Source organism: Suricata suricatta, chromosome 5, assembly GCF_006229205.1.
Source record: "Suricata suricatta isolate VVHF042 chromosome 5, meerkat_22Aug2017_6uvM2_HiC, whole genome shotgun sequence".
Lineage (NCBI taxonomy): Eukaryota > Metazoa > Chordata > Mammalia > Carnivora > Herpestidae > Suricata > Suricata suricatta.
In genome coordinates, this window is record NC_043704.1 from 58139186 (window position 1) to 58152770 (window position 13585).

Below are 13585 nucleotides of genomic sequence, written 5' to 3' on the forward strand. Positions count from 1 at the left end.
ATAGGGGAGTTCTGTTGTTAATTTTTTGAGGAATCCCCATGCTGTTTTCCAGAGCGGCTGCACCAGTTTACATTCCCACCAATAGTGTAGGAGGGTGCCTGTCTCTCCACACCCTTGCCAGCATCTATAGTCTCCTGATTTGTTCATTTTAGCCACTCTGAGTGGCATGAGATGGTATCTCAGTGTGGTTTTGATTTGTATTTCCCTGATGCTGAGTGATGCTGAGCATCGTTTGATGTGTCTGTTGGCCATCTGGATATCCTCTTTGGAGAAGTGTCTATTCATGTCTTCTGCCCCTTTCTTCACTGGATTATTTGTTTTTTGGGTGTGGAGTTTGGTGAGTTCCTTATAAATTTTGGATACTAGCCCTTTATGGGGTATGTCATTTGCAACAATCTTTTCCAATTCCATCAGTTGCCTATTAGGTTTTTTTAATTGTTTCCTTTGCAGTGCAGAAGCTTTTTATGTTGATGAGGTCACAATAGTTCATTTTTGCTCTTGATTCCCTTGCCTTTGGGGATGTGTTGAGTAGGAAATTGCTCCAATTGAGGTCAAGGAGGCTATTTCTTGCTTTCTCCTCTAGGGTTTTGATGGTTTCCTGTCTCACATTCAGGTCCTTCAGCCATTTTGAGTTTATTTTTGTGTATGGTGTAAGAAAGTGGTCTAGTTTCATTCTTCTGCATGTTGCTGTCCAGTTATCCCAGCACCACCTGTTGAAGAGGCTTTCTTTTTTCCATTGGTTACTCTTTCCTGCTTTATCAAAGATTAGTTGGCCATACATTTGTGGGTCCATTTCTGGGTTCTCTATTCTATTCCATTGGTCTATGTGTCTGTTTTTGTGCCAATACCATACTGTCTTGATGATGACAGCTTTGTAGTAGAGGCTAAAGTCTGGGATTGTGATGCCTCCCATTCTGGTTTTCTTTTTCAATATTACTTTGGCTATTTGGGATCTTTTGTGGTTCCATACAAATTTTAGGATTGTTTGTTCTAGCTTTGAGAAAAACAGATGACCAAATGAATCTTAATCACATTGTGTTGAATCAAAAAAGTAAATGCTAGGTGACAATAGATGGAATGATATTTTTAAATAAAATTTTAAAGCAAGTACAACCAGGCATTGTATGGCTTAGGCATAATATGTGATAAATACTTAAGAACTGCATAAGTAAGTGAATGATGGGCACAGCATTCACATCAGCATTTGCTTTGGAATAGGCATACAAGGGATGAGACAAGGAGAAGGCATAATGTTACTTATAATAGTAAAAAAATCTGTGTGTGTGAGTGGTGCTCAGAGGGTGTTAAGGAAAAATTATGTGCAATAATAAGAGAATGTTGAATAGGATGAGATCATAATTCAATCAATGTTATGAAGCCAATCCAAACAATAGCCATAATGTGCTAAGCTAGCGGGTGCATCTTATTCTATAGACAAGGGCACTAGCTGGAAAATTTTTACCCATCAGATATAAATTGAGATTAAAAATATGAGTTAGATTGGTGATGAAAGTCCATACTTAATAGACTAACATTTAACTTCTACAGTGTTAACATAATCTTGAGTTTATAATGAACTTGCTGAAACTCTTCTTTACCTACACTAGTTTGTCATCCTTTATTCTTGATAGTATAATATGAGTTAAGTCCATGAGAGCTTTTTTGTTATTGTTGCTTACCTGCATTCTCAGTGCCTGAGGTAATGCCTGGCATATAGTCGGTGCTCAACAAATATCTTTGAATAGGTAAATGAATTAATACTACTTTGTTATGGGGAAAGCTATGTAGCAATGATGATAAAAGATTATTGGACAATACTATAGAAAAAATTGAACTTCAACTTAAATTTATGCTATGATTATATATAAACTATCCCATTATTTTCATTCTCAGAATAATACCTGGTGTCCAATGATTTCCTTTATTTGATTTATTTTATTTTTTTAATTTAAATTATACTGAAATGTAAGATATACAAGAACAGGGACCTAAACCTTTTCCTGTCTTGTTCACTGTAGTATCAAAATAACTGTAGCAGTGCCAGGTATATAGTAGGTGCTCAGCAAATATTTCTTGAATAATTGAAAGAATCTGTGTACATGTGGGCAAAGACAGAAAAGAAAGTACACACACACACATACACAGTGAAAAGAAAAGATCTAAGGTAGTTCACTTGGTTGAGCTCTTGATTTCAGCTCAGATCATTATCCCAGGGTTGTGGGATTGAGCCCTGCACTGGGCTCTGAGCTGAGCATGGAACCTGCTTAATATTCTCTCTCTCTCTCTCTCTCTCTCTCTCTCTCTCTCTCTCTTTCTCTATCTCCCTCCCCCGCCTCCTCCACCACTCATGCTCTTTCTCTTTCTCTGCAAAGAAAAGAAGGAAAAGATCAGCTTACTCAGAATTTTTTAACTTTTTGTTTGCTTTATTTAAATTGTTATTATAATATTATATATGCCCAGAATAAAAAATAAAACCTGTTCATTCCATGCATCATATCGTTATGAAGCATAGAGGCTGCCCAAAATATTCTCTGTCCCAGACACTGTAAAACTAAAAGGGTCTTGCAGGAAAGTGCCTTATAATTTACACACAAATATATTCTTGGTCTTTTTAATAGATTTTATAATGAAATGAACTATTGCAATTCTTCACATCATCTGTCCTTTCCCATTTGAAAACTTCATTTATTTTCAAACATCTCTTTATCATTCTTACCATAAAATAACCTTAGAAAATGTGAAATCTAAGAAAGGACTCTGAAACCCAACAAAGTTTTCCCAGCAGTGAAAACCCACATTCCTACTTATGCAAATAAGAATATCTTGTTTACTAGTTGATATTTTTAATCTGTAAGCTTAGAGAAAAAAATTCCCTACAGTGAGTTGCTCTATTTATAATCATTCACAAAAACACATTAGGATCCGACAAGTTAACATTGATTGCTCACTCCCAAACTATTTTTGAAACATGTTTTTACTCGTTGGATTGGACCGTAATGTGACATCCAATATTAGATGATGCATTTGGCAAGATTCGTGACAGGCATTGGTAATAGGATTTTTTTCCTTCTAGTATGTTTATTTCAATAGATTTATAAAATGTTCACAGGCAGATAAAGAATGATAATGGATGGATTCCTGGTGAAGTAAACCCAAAACAGTGCTTCTAAGGCTCTTGCTATTTCTAAACACATTCTAATGGGATATTTGCTTATACATGCATTTTGTGTAGCTTATATATATTTGGATGTCACTGGAAGATTGTGGGTGCATTACATTTACACTAATTTATAAGTATATTTATATATATACTTATATCTATAGCATACATATTTATAAGTATATTTACACTAATTTATAAGTATATGTTTTCATTTATGTATTCTTTTGGTGTCATTTTATCAACTTGAGAATATTAGAATCTAATCCCAGTTCAGCTTCCAAGTTTCCAACAGTCAGGAACAGAAATGCGTATTTTACTTTAACCACTTATGAAATGGGGGCACCAAATTGGACCATCTAAATACCCCAAATATATAAGGTTAATAACATCTGGAGACATTTTCACCCTGACGCTCAAGTGATCAGGCCACGGAGCAGAAAAGTGAAGCTTGATTACTTTTTTTCTTTCTGTTTTCCCTGCCATCCAACTGGTTCAGTGGAGCCAAAAGTCACATTAAAATCTGTCAGTCTGTGTAAGTTAGACAGGCAGAAAAATGATATGCATCTCCATGGGCCCCTATGCCTCCAATTTGCTCCATTACCAAAATCAGCAAGCTTACCATTACCTCACACCCATGCATGGCCACACACACACACACACACACACACACACACACACACACACACCTGGGCCTCAGAGTACTTCTTAATGACTTCATATAGGGTCTTTATTTTGTTCTTCGACCATACTTTCCTTACTCTTCAAATTTTATGTACTCTTCTTCATAAATCTTGCAAGTGCTTTCTTTACCCTGTCCTTGGTCCTGGTTGGTTCTTTTCTGGCTTTTGGTAACTGTGCCCAATAATTTCATAGCAACCCTTTCTACTTTCCATAGGCAGAGGGGATGGAGAAGCTGGAGTTGAGGGGTTGAGGATCAATGACAAGGACTTAGCAATGCCAACATGTACAACAATGTTGGGCCCTGCTCCTGTTTCCAGCTGCACAATATTCCCTGCATTCTTGATGTCCCCTGTTGGCTGTGATGGTGATTCTCTCAACTCACCACTCTTGTCTTCAAACTGTAAAATCTTTTATGTCTTGGATCACTTCTCATTCAATTTTCCTCTTCTCTAAAACACTGTCCTCCCCTCATTCTGTTACCTAGGTCCTAATTAGGTCAGCCACAAATTAAAGATTTGTTTCTCTGGTTTTAAGTCCTATCATCTGTTAAAATGCCAATTTCTTTGGGCTTCATGGGTCTCTCCATAGCTGGCACACAAGTCTGCCTTTCCAGAGATCATGAGTGTCATCGTTTCCATGGTCAGGGAGAGCATGAGGGTCTCTTCTATGGATGAAGTGGTTGTGACAAGAACAAACATGGTAACCAGTGTGAGCAAATGCATCCTAGGATAAGGGGTGGTGCTGGCCCAGGACATATTTACCCTGAAGAGGAAGATGGGGCAGAAAACCAAGATCATTAAGATCCCTGCATCCAAACCCTGCATCTGTGAATATTTCTTGCCACCCATGCCATTGTTCCAAGACAAAATCAAGGACAGAAGAACTCAGAATGCCTAAAGGATGATTAGAAACAAACTTTGGTAAACATATATGTAAAAATGATGCACAAATTCCAGAGAAGTTCAGCTTGCATCAAAAGCCCGACAAAAATTACAGAAATTATCTGTAGCTTTATCAAAAAAGTAGCAATCTTCAGATAACCATGGGCTTTAATATGGCACTGAGAAGATTTCCCTACAAAGGGAAAAGATGCCCAGCATGTCATAATATTATTTACAACCATAAACTGGCTGCAAAATGAATGTCGAGAAAGTTTTTGCAACTAAGGAAAATTACTATATTGTCAAAACTGATTCTGCTTTTACCATAGAAGAAAAGAATCCCTTTATGGTAGAAAGACAGGCCAAGGCACATAGTTTCCTTATTGAACAAGCTTTACCCAATGCTAAATTTAAATAAATTTTGGAAGAATCCAATGTTATGCTCAAAGAAGTATATAAAAACTTCTTTGAGAAACCAAAAACACAGCATTGTTGTATTCATATTTTTGGCTGATCACAGTAATGTACTTGAGAAGGTTATCCATCAAGCTGTATTTATCATCCAAATGTCAAAGTAGTGTTTATTCATAGATTTTGGTTAACTCACGTATATAACAAACATAATGGTGACTTGAAGAACACAGTATATTTCAATCAATTAAAAGACAATAGAAACATAATTCTGCTGAGAGACTCTCCAAGAGACTTAAGAATGGCAGATGGAGTAGCCAATGTGGAATACATTCTGAAAATTGGATATCTAAGTGATAAAGTGGATGAGCTTTTAGAAAAGGGTTATGTTAGTGAAAGATGAATCATTAGAGGCCAACTCTATCTTACTGAGGATTCTATAAATAAGTATTCTTCAGGAAGACCTCCTTCCTGTGGGAGCAATTGATACAAGAATTGCTCATCTCTTTGTCTTGCTGAGAGACTCTTATGTATAATACATTCTTGCTCTTAAAGTTTTTTCTTTACATTACCTAAGTATTTTCAGACATGCTGAATCCATCAACTGGAAGCTCCTTTTTATTCAGCTTTCTCAACACATTCTCCACCATAATTTTTTTTAACAGATTAAAAACAAATCTTAAAGCCAAAATTAGAAAAATAACTTTTGCTTTCCCAAATGGATTCTTATGTTTAATTTTATCACACATTTTCTGAGGAGCCTTTTTACACTTGGAAAATTTCTAGAAATCTAAAAAGGAAGATTTATGAAATGGCAAATCATTTGCATAATTTTAAATTCTACCATTTTTGTAATTTGCATGGATCATGCTGATGGTATCACCATCTCCTGAAATTGTTCTGTGCTTGGCTATTTTGCCTGGAGAAAATCAATATGGACTAGAAAAGATTGGCATTCTAGATTTGGTGAAAAAAAACTGTTAGTGTTTACAAAATGTTCTGTATTTACTTGCTGATGGTAAATATGAAATGGGAAAAAGAATTTTAATACCCACTTCCCTGAAAGGGATGCTACTTGTCCAACTATTTATATCTTAACATTAATTAATTTATCAAATCCTTTCTTACAAACAGACTTTGAAAAGATAAAAAATAAAGGTATCAAGCTCTAAAAGTAAGTAAATGGGGCACTATATTGGGCACAAAGTCTTATAAGATTATCTGGAACAATTTGCCTTCTTCATAATTTTACCTAAATCCAGGCCTGGTCCCAATTTCTTTTGAATTAGTTGGTGTTCTTTGTTAGTCAAATCCCTAACTAAAAGGCTTAGCCTTTAAAAATGGACTTTTAAAAAAGGCTCAGTCCATCATCATCTATTGACCTTGATATTCTGCTAGAACTGCAACAACAAAAACCAGTCAGGATAACAGGGTCAGATAATTATACTGAAGATGAGAACATCTCCCTGACCTAGTCACACTAGTCACACTCAGCATAGCTGTGTACAAAACCCCCTTATGTCTAGGGTGACCCCCAGTGGAATTAGCTATGGCCGACTGCACTGTGAGCAGTTTCTGGAAAGCATGGAGTTACTCTTCTTCAAAGGGCCTGGTGACATACTTCATTTGCAACTGCAACTACCTTAGGCACCCAGAGAGGAACCTGGAAAGGGGAGGCTAAGGATTCTTTTTTAACGTTTGGCTTGGTTTTGCTTATTTGTTTTGGTCTTGATACACAAGAAAACATTTGGAAAATCATGCGTGCTAATGTTTTAAATAAATGAGCATAATATTTTTCTGCCAATTGCAACTCTATATGACTATAGCTATTTTACTTTACACTACACTGGAAGACTGTTCTCAAATACAGAAATGCAGAGCCTGCCAACAAGTGGAATGTTGCTGCCAGTGACAATGAACTAAACAAAATGAGTTGATCGATATACTTCAAAAGCCAGAGGTACTGCCTGAGTTTGCCGCCATCCATTCAAGGGGAAGGTTTGCTTCTGAATCCATCAAGACAACTCACACAGCAGCTAGTGAGACCTATGACCATGGGGGTCTGATAATTCGCTATTGACACAGTTCAGTTTCCATAACCAATCAAGAATGTCAACTAATGCTTCAGTACAAACTATTTTGTTCCTTCTTGCATGTTCGACCAAGGTCTCCAAAGTCCTTTTGGCACCTTTTCCCAACTAAGGGCCACCATAACACACCTGGGCTTTCATTCTCTCCCAGCTATTGGATGGACATGAGAACAATTACAGCACACCCTCTGTGGCTGAAGGAATCTCTCCTAGTGTTTTCCTCCCATTCCTTCTTCCTGCCTCTAAGTGGCTATAATCAAAACCTTCTGTATTTGAAACCTCTAGATCACAAGTTTTCCCTCAACCCCTGCCTTATTTTGAGACATTCTAATGCATGCTGCAGAATAGTTCAATGATTTTACTTTACATATTATCGTCTTTTTTCCATTTTATTATTTTCTATAAATTATTAGCTTCAATTAAAGGTCAAGATTGGACAATAAAATAACTGCTCTTATACAGCTTGTTTCTTCTAATATCTTCTTCCCCTAGCAGCTCCATGGATGCCCAATGAAACAGACAGTTCATCCCCCACAGATGTGGGCTCACCAATTCAAGGTGAGTACTTGGGGAAGACTTAGGGTCAGGGAAGGTGACGATCTGCTTTATTTGGGCAGAGGTGGAAAAATGAGAACTGGTAAGAAACCGATCTCAGTTATTTAAAAGTGGACCTTGATGATGAAAATGACAGTGAATAGAACCAACATTTTTCCCAGTCATGGCCACTCAAATATAGTCCGAGACCAAGTCTTAGATTTTTTTTCTGTTTTATTTCAAAATGAAATCTGCAAAATAGCATTTCTTGGCTAACCAAATTCATGAAAAATTGTATTTTAAATAGTAGGTTTTCATTAGAAAATGAGATGATTTGTCAACAGATTTATCTGCTAAAATGTTGCAAAAGAAGTTTTTTTTGACCTTTTCAAAGACATTGGAGTGAGAGAATCGATATTTTGATTGGCTGGACCCCTGATACCCTGGGAGAATAGAGATAAGTCCAATTTTTTTTGATGACTCCAACATAAGATGTTTCCCCATAACCACTTACATTTCTCATGGAGATTCTTTAGCAGATATTGTTTTGTCATATGTGCTGTACAGCTTCTCTCTCTCTCCTTCTCTTTCTTTAAACCAATAGAAGGTTTCACTCCTTTGGTAGCTGTTAGATCCTAAGATCCTAGGCTTGCTGTAAATCGGTCCTAAAAAAAAACTTTATACATAATACTGTAGGAGCATTTAGGCCATTAAAATTTAGTCCTTCCAAACAGCAAGGGAAATCCAATCATAATTTTACACCACTTGCTGGACTTGCGTTGGAGATTAGGATCATTTCAGATATCCCCTGTATTTCTCTAGGTGATATCTTCAGCAGCACAACCAGAAGACTTTCAGAAGTTCCCACAACTGCCAAATCTACTAAAAACAGTCATATCCATATCACTGGTGAGTCATTTACTTAAAAAAAATCGTGTGACTTACTCAAGTTTATCAGACACAGTGCCATCTGTTGGGTATACGCTGTGAAAGAAGTAGATCTTTTTCATTTTGTATGTAGAAGAGACTTGTGTAAACATTGGCCTTCTGAAGATTATAATCTATTACAGATGATAAACAGTAAGTAAATAATCATATAATTAATTTGTGACAAATGCTATGAAATAGTAGAAATAGTACAAGGGATTGTCAGAATATAACAGAAAGGTCTGATTCCAACTGGGAACAGGAAAGGAGCCTCTGAGGATACACTGAAATTAAAATTAAAAAATGATGAAAACTAGCCAGGTAAAAAGTAGTGAGAAGCATTTTATCCTGTGAAAACATATCTGAGACTCTTTGTTGGAACAGAGTATTTCTATAATTAAACTGATAACATTTTGCCAATGCTAAATATAATTTCTTGTTTTATATCATAAAAGACCAAGACCAACTTAACCCAAGGGGCATAGTCAAGTAAGTCATTCACGTCAGGAGGTGTTCACTTGATTGGTGAATGTTCCAGTCGGGTTCTCCGCTTATTCTGCATTGAAAGTCATCCAGTCCTCAGGTCACTGGAGCATCATCCTGTGCATAAAACTGCACTAGAATGGCAAACTGAAGTTCTACCAATGTCTTTCAGATACTGGTTCCTTAAAAACTTCCTAGTTTAGAGATAGGCAAGGTTGGAGCCCTGCTTCTCCATTGAGACGTTACTGAAGTCAGTGGTCTCATTTTCTGTATTTGGTAGGGAGAAAATTTTGAAGCATTGATGTAAGACCCATTTAAAACTTTTTGTTCTTGGGGTGCCTGGGTGGCTCAGCTGGTTAAGTGTCCAATTCTTGGTTTTGGTTCAGATCATGATCTCACAGTTTGTAGGATCAAGCCTCATATTGGACTCTGCATTGACAGCATGGAGCCTGTTTGGGATTCTCTCCTTCCCTCTCTGCCCCTCCTCTGCATGTGCTCTTTTTCTCTCTCTTTTTCACTCTCTTTCTCTCCTTGTCTGTCTCTCTTAAAAGTAAATAAACATTAAATAAAAAAATAAATAAAAACCCTTTGTGCCTTTATTTCTCTGAAACTTTTGGGAGTAAACTGTTAGATTCCACCATGTTGCCAGTATAGAGCCTAGTACGTTTTGACTTGACTAAAATAGAACTTTGCGTAGTCTTGGGTTAACCATCTGTATGATTGTTTCTTTTGTGATTGTGATAGTCTAGTCTTTACCAGTTCCATTGCTGCCATGAACTACTGTAAACTAGTCACCTGAACATACAACATAGCACATGGGTAGGTATTATAGGACTACATGGGCTGCCAGACTACCCTCAGCATGTGCTTGGACAAGGCTGAGGTAGGGTGAGTCTCAAAAACTTCCTAAGTCTCTAGGTGTGTGTCATAAACATGACAACATCATATAGTTGCAGTCTTAACTACGTAATACATAGAAAAGTTTAGGTAACTAATATTTTGAACCCAGTTTTCTTTTTTCCTATATATTTTGAGACTTTGCTTTATAAAAAGAAGTATAATAAATCTAAGGCAATAAAAGAAATTAAAAACCTGGTATGCACTTAAAGACAGTTGACAATCTAGTTGAAACAATAAAAGAAATTTAATCCAGATAATTCTGACATAAAATGGATGTTTTGTCCAAATGATCTACATAATCTGAAGAGCTATCCGTAAGGTATAAGGAATTTCACTGGGGTGTTATTAGAATTAACAAAAGCCTGGGAAGAATTTAACACTTGAATATTAAGAAACCAATTAAATAAACTACGACATATCTATATATTGGAGAACTAGCCACTCATTTAATCAAATAAGATAAATCTCTATGTACCTCTGTGAAAAACATTCCAAGAGCACTTTTTAAGAGAAAAAAAACCAGTGACAGAAAAACATGTATAGTAAGCCCTTGTTTATAAGAAAAGAAATACATATTCATATATATCAAGATATATATTTATATATGTGTGTGTGTGTGCTTACATATGCATAGAAAACTTCCAGTAGGATACATAATTAACTATTAAAACGTATTGCCTCTAATGTGGGTTTCTGGCATCTAAAGCCATAAGGACACTTCCTTTCTCATTATAATTTTATATTTCTATACTGTTTGAATTTTTAACATGATATTAAAATGCTTTTCAAAAAGGAAAATATTAAGTAACTATGTAATTATAGATGTCCCCTTTTATTCTCTGTGGTAGAATCAAACAATCTTATTTCCTAAGAGAGTTAATTTTCTTAATTCTTCTTTCACATTAGAAAAATAGTAAAACAGTCTGGAATATGATATTTACATTGCCTCTGGTCTAAAATCAACAATATTTGAAAGTCTTTGATTCACACAGCTTGACTTGGTGTTCAAATGCTAGAAATGTAATGAATAAATTGAGTGTGGATATAATCAGAAAGGGTAAGAAAAATCAGTCTATGTATCACCCACCAATATAATTTCTACCAGCTTTTTGCTTTTTTTAAAAAATATTTATTTATTTTTGAGAGAGAGACATAGAGACAGAGCATGAGCAGGGGAGGGGCAGAGAGAGAGGGAGACACACCATCTGAAGCAGGCTTTGAGCTGTCAACACAGAGCCAGACATGGGGCTCAAACTCACTCTGCCAGATCATGACCTGAACCCAAGACAGACATTTAACCCACTGAGCCACCCAGGCGCCCCTCCAGCCCTTTACTTTTGACTTCTGTCCTTCGCAGATCACAGAAAGAGCAAAACTATCTGGCTCTGCTTTACCCCTTTTGTAACTTCTCCCCTTTCTATTGCTGAAATGTAGAGGAGGAAGAAGGAAAAAGAGGGACAGTGGTAGAAAGGATTTAAAAATTTCTATTCTGGATTCTCATTCCTCAAGTGACATCCAAATGAAAAGTCTTGGATGATGGTCTCTTGAGCCGCACACCTCTACAGGTCCTACCCAGGCCTTCTGGGCTTGGGACTTTTAGGACATCGCAATGTTCTAGAGTTATAATGCCTTTTACTCTTGCTTCATCTTCCTAATATACTCAGTAAATTCCATGAAGCATTTAATGACTCCTTAAAGCATAGGAGAAAACAAAGCCAGGGCATTATTTCACATATAAAGTTTCCTTTACAGGAGTAAATTTGGAACACAAATTTATAGCTTATCTTATCACTTTTATTTATTCCTTCTTTCAAATAACATTTCACTGGCCATCATGTGTTCAGGGCCTTGGGAAAATGAAAGGGAAAAATTATGGGTTCTGGAACGTTCTAACATTCTAAGAAAAACATTCACATAAAAAGTAACTGCAGAAACTCAAAAACCAGAAGTGAGAACAAGGCGTAGATAGGATCCCGGAGCATGACTGTGGTCAGTGTTGGGCCTTGGAGAAAACATGTTTCAAGTAGGAGAGAGAGTTCACGTAGTCATACTTTCTAGTTGCCAAAGTTTGACATGAAAGTTTGTCACTCTCGATGCCCTGCGCAGGTATTGTGGTTAATGAACCTGAAGATGGAATGTCCTGGCCAGTGATCGTAGCAGCTTTGCTCGCTTTCTGCATGGCACTGTTCGGTGTTGGAGTGAGACAATGGTGTCAGTACCAGAAGGAAATGTGAGTATACTACTGAATCTGCAGGAACAGAGATGCTTTCTCAGCAAAAAATACTCAGCACTTGAAGTATCGCTGCTATACAGAGTTTCCCGCATATGTAACTGACGAAATGCCGCTCAGAGGAGCTCAGAGAAGGTCCGCAGCTTGCCGAGTACCACACAGCTGGGATCAGGGGCACAACTTCTGACTTGATGTCCCCCTCTGTCTGTTCAGTCTGTGACGCTCGTCAGATGGAACAAGTCAGTGGGCATGAAATGAGAACTGAGCCTTGCCTCACCTCAAAAACTAAAACTGATTTTTCTTTTAATCTTCATTATTTTTTCATTTTCATGCATCTCTGAACTGCCTGGGCCCAGCTGGGCCTAGATGCTCAAGTGTGAAATTGAGTGAGAAATGTAATTTTAAGAAACTCCATCTGCTTTTCAGCAGAATGGGCTTTTACCGCCCTTTTTCCTTTTCCCCAAGGAGAAGAGAAAGTAAACAGTGGGTTACCCCTCTTTTGTCTTATTGAAATATTTTCTAAAATTCTTTTCCCTTCACTCAGCAATCTGCAATGACATGCATGATTAAGCCTCACTCTTCTGACCTGGCCCTTTGGGACCCAGATTAGGCCATGGTTGGAGGAGATCCCTGCAACACAGACAGCTTCTCTTCTACATCTCTTACTGATACTATCAAAGATGCCAGTGCTCACTAGTACCTTCTACTTAAAGTATCCTTGAAGACTCTATAATCATGTGCAGGGAGTGTTTCATGGTGGGAAAAAAAAACTCACTGATCCAGTAGTCAGAAATTTCGGACTCTTACCCAAGGACTACACTTTGGCTACCATATACCTTGAGGAATTCTTAATTTCCCTGAAGAAACAGAGGTGCAGATTTCTTAGAAATTTTTCCACCTTTTGATATATATTGTCTACTTGAAAGCATCAGAAAACCGTGTCATAGGCATTAGATATTTTTAGTAAACTGAGAAAATGGGAATCCGAGATTTTGAATTGATTTTATTATTATGTATTTAAATGTTTGTGTTTTATAGAGATGTATTTTTCTCCCTCCCCTTGCCCTCTTTTTTTTCTTAAATGTTTTTTTATTATTTTTGAGAGAGAGAGAGAGAGAGAGAGAGAGAGAGAGAGAGAGAGAGAGAGAGAGGGAGAGAGAGCACGAGCAGGGGAGGATCAGAGAGAGAGGGAGACACAGAATCCGAAGCAGGCTCCAGGCTCTGAGCTAGTTGTCAGCACAGAGCCTGATGCGGGGCTCGAACCCACAAACCGTGAGATCATGAC

The 13585-nt window shown here is 37.1% G+C and overlaps 1 protein-coding gene and 1 pseudogene across 6 annotated transcripts in view; both read left to right on the top strand.

Moving 5' to 3' along the window:
- Positions 1–13288, top strand: part of CD96 (CD96 molecule) — a 98008-nt gene extending 84720 nt beyond the window's left edge. For 5 of the 6 annotated variants that reach the window (XM_029939264.1, XM_029939268.1, XM_029939269.1 and 2 more), the window contains 3 exons: positions 7719–7784; positions 8583–8669; positions 12177–13288. In XM_029939264.1, the coding sequence (XP_029795124.1) occupies positions 7719–7784; positions 8583–8669; positions 12177–12304 (281 nt within the window). In that variant the 3' untranslated portion in view covers positions 12305–13288. The remainder of the gene's footprint in view (positions 1–7718; positions 7785–8582; positions 8670–12176) is intronic. The other variant, XM_029939266.1, reaches the window with a different exon arrangement.
- On the top strand, positions 4777–5579 carry LOC115291715 (annotated as a pseudogene).
- Positions 13289–13585: the final 297 nt, after the last annotated feature.